This window comes from Metarhizium robertsii, assembly GCF_000187425.2.
Source record: "Metarhizium robertsii ARSEF 23 chromosome Unknown MAA_Scf_2, whole genome shotgun sequence".
Lineage (NCBI taxonomy): Eukaryota > Fungi > Ascomycota > Sordariomycetes > Hypocreales > Clavicipitaceae > Metarhizium > Metarhizium robertsii.
The window spans coordinates 3,775,662-3,783,926 of NW_011942160.1; the positions used below are offsets into that span (position 1 = coordinate 3,775,662).

The 8,265-nt window shown below is 50.5% G+C and overlaps 2 protein-coding genes across 2 annotated transcripts; both read right to left on the reverse strand.

Moving 5' to 3' along the window:
* Positions 1-107: 107 nt before the first annotated feature.
* Positions 108-3,483, reverse strand: MAA_05340 (vacuolar sorting protein 39 domain 1; the record flags this gene model as incomplete). Its single annotated transcript, XM_007823338.1, has 4 exons — positions 108-678; positions 732-840; positions 908-3,325; positions 3,402-3,483. 4 exons carry the CDS (start codon positions 3,481-3,483, stop codon positions 108-110), a joined length of 3,180 nt encoding a protein of 1,059 aa, XP_007821529.1.
* Positions 3,484-4,004: 521 nt separating this feature from the next.
* MAA_05339 (SPX domain protein) lies at positions 4,005-7,440 on the reverse strand (the record flags this gene model as incomplete). The annotated part of the gene is made up of 6 exons (XM_007823337.1): positions 4,005-4,150; positions 4,203-4,980; positions 5,045-5,392; positions 5,451-6,606; positions 6,705-7,100; positions 7,265-7,440. The coding sequence occupies 6 exons, from the start codon at positions 7,438-7,440 to the stop codon at positions 4,005-4,007; spliced, it is 3,000 nt and encodes a 999-aa protein (XP_007821528.1).
* Positions 7,441-8,265: the final 825 nt, after the last annotated feature.

Here is an 8,265-nt window from a genome sequence, read left to right on the forward strand (position 1 = left end):
ATGCTCCTACAATAGCACCTTGTCGCTACGCATAACCCGCCACTTGGTCGAAAAAGGTGGCCTCCGAGTGTGGGTTGCGACGGATCTCTAGCCCAGTTTGCACTTCGTCAACCATCGGCTTTTTTTTGACCCAACGCCCTATTCAAACAGCCATAGTGCACCACGGTATTATCGGGCAAGACGGCCACGACACTTCCGCCGAATCGCATCCCTCCACCCAGTTTCTTGTGGCAAACGAAACAATGACGCTCATCTGTGATGGTAACATGCCGGTTTCGCCCACCCTGGCCATTGATTTCACTGTCGCCGATATTCAGGCGTGCAGCAATAGCAATCTGTTCAGCTTTTCGCAGGCCAGCAACAATCCGAGACTCGTTGACCAGGCTGTTCGCAGACCGTATGCGCCCGCGGAAGTAGGATTCCAGGGAGTTGACGGGAAGATCATCGGGGATCAGGCTTAGAGTCGATGTGGCTGGTAATCGAGAACCGTGTTTTGATAGAAGATCCAAAGCCGGCTCCAGTTGCACTGCGTGCGGTGACGGCGGCTTGAGATACAAAGATAATAGTATGTGGTAGATCGACTGTGTGGAGTCATCTGTGTCAATCGATGCGTTATCCTTGGAGTTGAGGGGGGATGATTGTGTCGTATCTTGTGACTTATACACTCGGTTGCAATACCTGTACAGGTTAGGAGACTGGAATCCTTCTCCACTTCAAATGGCTATACATACTCTTCTGCCTTTGCATAGTCTCTCATCTTGAACACATATATCTCCAATGATTTCCTGTGCTGACCCATGTTGCTCAGAATAACGGCCTGCGCCTCATAAAATGACGGATCTGTCCATTGTTAGTGATCACCCTAGTTCGGCAATGTCAACACCAGCACAATCTGTTTGTTTCTTACCATCTTTGGGTATCATTCCCAGCGCCTTTGTCAGGCTGTATACCTGTCGAGAGTCACGAAGGAATGCCACAAACTTGGTCATAGTCTCATCCCATTCCTCACCTCTCTTCATCCCCCCAAGAGACTTAACATATAGCTCCACCAAGCGGTTATGGAAGTCGTGCGTTGTGTCGTCCAACTCATTGATGATGTGCTCTAGATACTGCCTCTCGAGCTGAGCATCAACAGTTCGAAGAAATACCATTACTCTGTCGCGAGGTAATGTTTCCGCATTTTCTGTATCTCCAGTGAAGATTTCCATGCCATACGTCGGGTTGCTCTTAAGTGCCCACCCAGCATGTTCAACAATGAGATCCATCTCAGAGGGTGGCAGGTTTTTCAGATACTGAATTGTGCGATCCGGCCCATGCAAACTCGGTGCTGCTTCATCAGGCTTCATCGATGACCCGAATCTATGGAGAAGACCCAAAGCCTGTTTGTGCAGTTTCTTGCCGTAGAAGAAGTCAATCAGTTCGGTATATCTATTGTGCTCCAGCAATGCTTCGTTCACCACCTCTGGGTCGCAGAAATTCGGTATTCGGAACAGCGAGCCTGCCAACGAAGGTTGCGAGAACATGTAGGCTCTGAAAAGGGTCGTGTCGACCAAGCGGAACGTATTCCGGAGTTCCTCTTCCAGTTTTTTTTCTGATTCTGTCTGTGTGGTCCTCAGGAATCGCTCCGCCGCTTCCTCAATAGACCGTTTCTTATCTTCTTGGTCTTTTAACTTTCCTGTAATTGGGTCGATGTATCGTTGAAGCCTGGCCCGGGTACCAGCCAAGTAGCTGTTAAGTTCCAAGACAGCATTCTTGAGGTCCTTACCCTCAAGAGGCTTGTCTTCAGTGCCGTGTACATCCTTGACGCTGTGTGTATCCTCCACATCAGCTCCGTCCTTCTTAGAGGGAACTGACACTGCATCTGATGCAGCAGCCTTCTTATGACCGCTCAAGAATAACTTTGCAAAGCCCCCAACATTTGCTGCCGCAGCAGAATCCCCAGTGCCCTCGCGACTGCCTGGTCTTTCGCCATTAGTGGTCTTGGCTGCATCCCCATCTGCATCATCGTCATGTCGACTTTCTTCCCATTGTGACAAGTTCCCAGATATCTTGGGAGGAAACAACCGCAAAACTCTTTCTGGGGGTGCGTGGACGTCGTCCTCATTCATCAGATCCATTGCCTGGCGAAACTTTTTCTTTTTAAACAGCATTTCCGCCTTGAGCATTTTCACCTCTCGCAAGGTGTCAACTTTGTTCTTGAGCAGTGCATCCTCCAGCATGTTCAGAACACTAATCGCTTCGTCGAAATTACCACTCTGGATGAGTTCCGCAACTTGGGAATCGTAATCGGTAGCATCCATTTTCCACACGCATCGATCGCTAGAGATGTGGAATCCCTTACCTGCGTGGGCTAAACTGACTGTTGAGGGAGGGAAATGAAGTTGAGCAGCTCCAGGAAGGAATACGGTCTGCATCAATGATAATGTATCCGGGTTGCGAACTTCCAAAGAGCCCTTGGCAGGAGGCTGTAGTGCCAAAATGTACGGATACGAATATCCAATAGTCTCGGGTGTTGATGTCCACGGTATTTGTCGCTTTTCAAGCGGCTTGCCACTATCGTCGACGAACATGGTATTAACATCCTTTGCCAGTAGTATCTGGCCTTCCGAAAGTTTTGTGGCCAGAGGCTTCGGGGTATACCCTCCCAAGCCCACGTAGCCCATACCAGCTGTACTCACGGCTCCGAATCGACTCCCCTGGCCGTTAATACCAACTGCACCTGGGCTAACAATATCGACAATTTCCCGAGTAACAACATCAACCACCACATAACCGCTATTCATTCCACATACTAGCTTTGTCGCGTTGGCCCAGGTAATGGATCGAATCGCTTCGGAGAGGACAATTTCCACAACATCCTCGCTAAGCTCACTTTCATGCCAATTCCACAACAAGAGCCTTCGCTTCACCGCCACTGCCAACCGGCTGATGATTTCCGGAATCCCCGTGTCTTTGTCCTTGATAATATTTGATGTCACGGCAAAGCACGAAGCATTTTTCGTTCGGCTGAGGGTTTCTATATGGTCGTAATTCTGCAAGTCATGCAGCGACACGTAGTAATTCGACAGGGAGATGATAATGTTGGCTTCCTTGATGATTGCAAGCTGGTCGATGGCGCGTGCCGAGAACTTCTCTACTTCACGGAGCAAGTCAGTCGGCTTGCCCGATGGCCGTGAGACTGGTAGACCTCCATTCTGTGAGGGACTTGTATTCGAGGCTGCCTGGTCGACGGCCGATGGCGATTCGCCTTGTTGGTGCGAGGAAGGATCGTTCAGCCTGTAGACGCGAAGAGCGCCACTGTTGAGCCCGACGAGGATACGGTCGCCTGGAACAGATATTAGCCTGTACTGTCCCTATAATCCTTGGCCCATGCGGACGCCTATAATATTGTGAGATTGTACCATATGCTAGAATAGTCTCGATCTTTGACTTGTCTCGCTGCCGGAGCTCGATAACCGGGCGAGCTGTAAACGCGGAGAGCATGGCGCCGGCGAGCCAGCTCGAAGCTTAGCAAGCTATAATACAATGACGTGCATCAGAGCTTCGACAGCTTCAACATCGCCTGCAGCTACCAGGTCTAGACTGTGAACAAAGAGCTCGCAGATTTCGGACCGACGGTGGGCGCACGAAGGGCGGTGCCGGGACTCTCAAAACTCCAGTGTACGCCGTGTTGTCTTGATCCGGATGTCAGGTGTCGTTGCCCCAACTCGCCGACGACGTCAATGTAGATACAGCTTGCCACTAAGTATAGTGCGAAGTGAGAGGTCTCGCACAGTACACAAAGGCACACCGTCTCCACAATATCACAGTGCAAATGTCGATGTTGGCTCCTAAGCGATGTCGGACGAAGAAAAATGTATACATGACCATGTATCAACTGGTAATCAAACAGCGTGCTCAAAATTTCCGTCTTCTCAATATTGAATATATATTCTCGTTATCAATTCTATGTGCGGCTAGCCGAACCCTCAAGTATTCATATAGAGTGTACTCAATAACGCTTTCTAATCCAATCCTGCAACCTGCATAATGCCATAGCCAAGAGTAATTACAACAGCGAGAGTGATAATACTGCTGGGAATGCCTCTGCTGATAAAATGCCTGACTCGGAGGTATCTCTGCCCTGTGGCATCCTCCTTCATAATAGCAGCTGCGTCATATTAGCGCGTGGTCAACAGCCAGATGATACTGCAAAAACTTACTCATATTGGGGAAGCCGCTGGTGGGAAGTCCCATGGCTGCACTGCACATCAATACACCACCCATAACCAATAGGTTGGGATGAGGCTGATCCATCGACATGCCGACATCAAATACCAGGGGCAAGAAGATCAGTGCTGCCACAGTGTGGCTGATGAAAGTCGCAATCACCAATATTAGTGAGGCAAAGACGACGAGTACGCCATACAAACTCATGCCCTCGACATTTTTGGAAACAAGCTCTGCAACGGTATGGAGTAAGCCGGATGATCGAACAGCCTTGCCAAGGGACAAGCCTCCTGCAGCCAGGATAATGATTGTCCAGGGGAAGTTGTTGAAGTCTTCCTTGGTCAAGATTCCGATGCCGAAGAAAAGAACAATGGGGATAATGGCAATTACACCCATATCGCCAAAAATATGATCCATCTGATGACTTGCACACCACAAAGCGATGGTGACAATGGTGACGACGCTTACAAACCACTGGACGCCAGTGAAGCGTTCCTTGACCGGCCGAATTGGCGCAATGGCGGTTCCCCTGCCTGGCTGGAATGTCACAAGCAATAGCATCCATATAAAAACAATGGAGACGGCACCAACAGGGATGACAATGAAGAACCACTGCAACCACGTCGGCTCCGGCTTCATAATGCCCATAGCAACTACATTCTGCGGCGATGCAATTGGTGACAGCATGCCGCCAATGTTGGAGGCAAGGGCGATTCCGATTATGACGGCCTTGGACATTTCTGAATCAGACGGTAGAGTGCGCAACATTGGCTGAGACGCAGGTTAGTCGAATTCCCAAACCAGGACCTTTATAAATGTGCATTTGCAGACATACCTCGATGATGGAATAGCACAAAACGGGGGCAGCGACATTGCTAATCAGCATTGACGCAAAGGCAGCAACAAACATATTTGCCACCAGTACTGTCCGTGGCTGCGTGCCGGCCTTGCTAAGGATGAGTGTTGCGAGACGCTTATCTATCTTGCACTTGGAGAGGGCAGCCGCAAGTGTGAAGCCACCAAGAAGCAACATGATGACTGGACTCCACATAGCGGCAAAGATTGCGTTCGTAGCCTGTTTAGCACCCAGACGTTTGCGCTTGGATCCATTTTCGTCGCAAACGACTTGGAGAACAACGGATAAGAAAGGGATGAGAAGCGATGTCACGAACAGTGGAATAGTCTAGTAGGCAGGACGTTAGTGACGATCTGAGCATTCGTGTCCTTGGCGCATAACTTACTTCGGTTGCCCATAGCAAGCTGACAAAGACCAACATGGCCAGGCAGTTTTGTTCCTCGGGCTTATCCATAATGGGAATGGCAAGGAGTGCTGCAAAAGCACCCAGGCAGCCCAGCAAAGTGAGCATGGAGGAGTCAGTTAGCCAAGTAGGCAGTGAGAGGCGGCCAAGAGGCGTCCTGAATTGTTTCGTTGCCGCGATCTCCTCATCGTCACCTTGAAGGCGCTTGTGTGCTGCGGTCTGGTCCTGGCCAAGTAGAGATTGGCCAAATCTAGCCGCCTCGGCACGCCTTTCAATACCGATGAGGTCTCTCCACACGGTATTACGTTCCCACACGACATGTTCTCGCAGGTGAGACCGCAAGTCCTTCTTAGCAAGTTCTCGGTCACCAGCCGTAACAACTTCAGTGTAAGCGTCCTCCATCTTTTCAATATTCTCTTCGATGATTTTCTTGGTTTCATTCTTGAAGGGGTACGCTGTGTCAACGTTGGCCCTCATAAATGGCCCCTTGAGTTCCTTGTCGAGTATCTTGTCGAATTTTTTCAGGACCTTGCTGAAACCAGTCTTGTTCAATTGGGCGTACGACTTGAGCTCACACAGCTGTACATAGAGGCTGATGATGCGCTTCTTCAACATGATGCTGGACGAGAATAAGCCTGAAGCAAACATGACTGACTGATCACCAAAGTCCTCGACGGTACTGTGCCTCCGTACAGAGCGGGTAAATTCCGAGGACGCGGCCAAATCAACCTGATGCTGGCCAATGTTGGCAATAGTCCTCCGCCGACCACTATTACTCTTCGGCTTGTGCAGCCCAGTCGTCTCGTCATCATCACTTCCGCTGTCGTCCATGTCGTCGTCTGAGGCAAGACCAGTAGAGCTTAATGGTCGCAGATGAGGACGGTTGTACTCGCCAAGTGACATTCGCCGCAGGTCAGGACTCTCTAATGGTGGTCTCTCCATGACGTCTCGGACCAGCTGGTTGACTTCATCCAACAGCTCTCCTTCCTTGGCAACGTAAAAGGAACATATTTTCTCGAGCTCGATGCCAAGCGCCCTGCTGAATACCTCTGTCGGTTCTTCGCTGGAGATGAGTGGCCGAGATTCTGAGTCACCGCCTGCTCGTGACTGGTGGGCATTCTTCTCGAGCTGGTAGATACTAGATGACGGAGAGACTTGGTGTAAGCAGAGAGTTTGTGTCATGAGAGGGGTGGGAGACGACTGGGAACATCGATAAACTTTGCAACATTTACTCACAGCTTCTTCAGATTGCTGTAGGCAATGTAGTGGCTGCTCCAGTCCGGAACAGCGTTGAACTGGATGCTATGAGAGAACTTCATCTCGTCCTGTGTTTCAATCCACTGGCGCTTTCGGTCTCGCTTCTCCTGCCTTCGTTTCTCGACAGTGTGTGCCTTTTTGCTTTCCTGGATCTCGCCGTAGTCGGCGAGCTCGTATGTGTCGGTCCCGTCGCCAGGAAGCAGTACAACAGGGCTCTCTGAGTCTAGATACGAACTCCCTCCTCCTTCACGTTGGCCAGTCGAGGTGCAAATGTTGTCAAAGATCTGAGTGGCGGGGCCTGTGCCAGGAACGGAGGAGGGATTCTCGGGTCGAGATGTAGTTGGAATTGTGGAAGATGTAACCGGAGCGGTTTCGCTACTAGCGCCACATGGAGGATATTATGGAGCTTTAGGTCGACCGTGTGGTCAAGCTGGGCAGTAGCCGGTGAACAAGATGGTTAGATCAGTCTAGTAGCCAGGCAGAGGTGCAGCCCAGGGGAATTCAACACTCAATGCGAAGGGTCTGGTCGCTTTGTTCACGCGACAGCACGAGTCGGTGGCGGCTCGCAAGGTCCAATGGCTCCTCCAGGGCGAAGGGGGGCGTCGGAAGCAACATTGAACACTTGGATGAGTCTGGATGTCTGGAGATGCCCGAGCCGAAATGCTGGTCCTGTCAGCATTGAAAGTCCACGCTGTCGTAATCCACAGTCGCTCATTAGTTTGCACATGTGTGGTGGAGAAGTCTGGTTGATTGGCCTCAGCTGCAGGTCAGAGTTGCCGCAGGCCACTTGGAGGTTGCACCAAGTGTGGACGTGCCTGCAGCGGCTCTGCCGTCAGGTGCTGTGTGTTGGCGCAGAGTGCCCAAGCAAGTACCGGCCTAGGCACTCCGTACTGTGTGAACATTGAACTTGTGAAAGCTTGAGACGCACGAGGCATCTCGCTGCATGGCGAGCGCACTGTCCAATGACGTCTCGTCTTTTACACATGTGGGGCTTGGTGCCTGTTCCACTGGAACGACTTGCCGAAAGGCTAGCAACCTTGGAAGTCTAGCAAGTCACACTGTCTCAAGCCACCACCTAAAGTTGATGTCAGCTGGCTCCGACGACATGACAGTGCATATGAACCAGAATATCTTCTTAACGTCCAGTTATACATACTCATCCGGGAAGAAGTATTTTGAGGTTGCAGTCGGGGGTGTCAAGTTAAAGGCCCATTGGCTGTAATGGTGCCTCGTGAACTGTACTCCGTACACGCAGAATCTAATACCGTGCAATTGGGTAGTACTTGGGTCTGGTTTCTCGAAAGAAAATGACTTGCATAACTTGATACTTGACACAAGCCATCATGACTGGCTCTCAACTTCGACCCGATATGCTTTTTAAATACTACTGCATGTGCCATAAATATGCCACATGACCCCCTGTTTGTGTTACACGCACCCGAAGGTCCCCAACCCTTCTGCAAAAAAGACTTGGCATACAAATCCAATGGCTTCACCCACATGAAGAATCCGCTTCGCGTTTCTGGCATCTTCAAGAAGA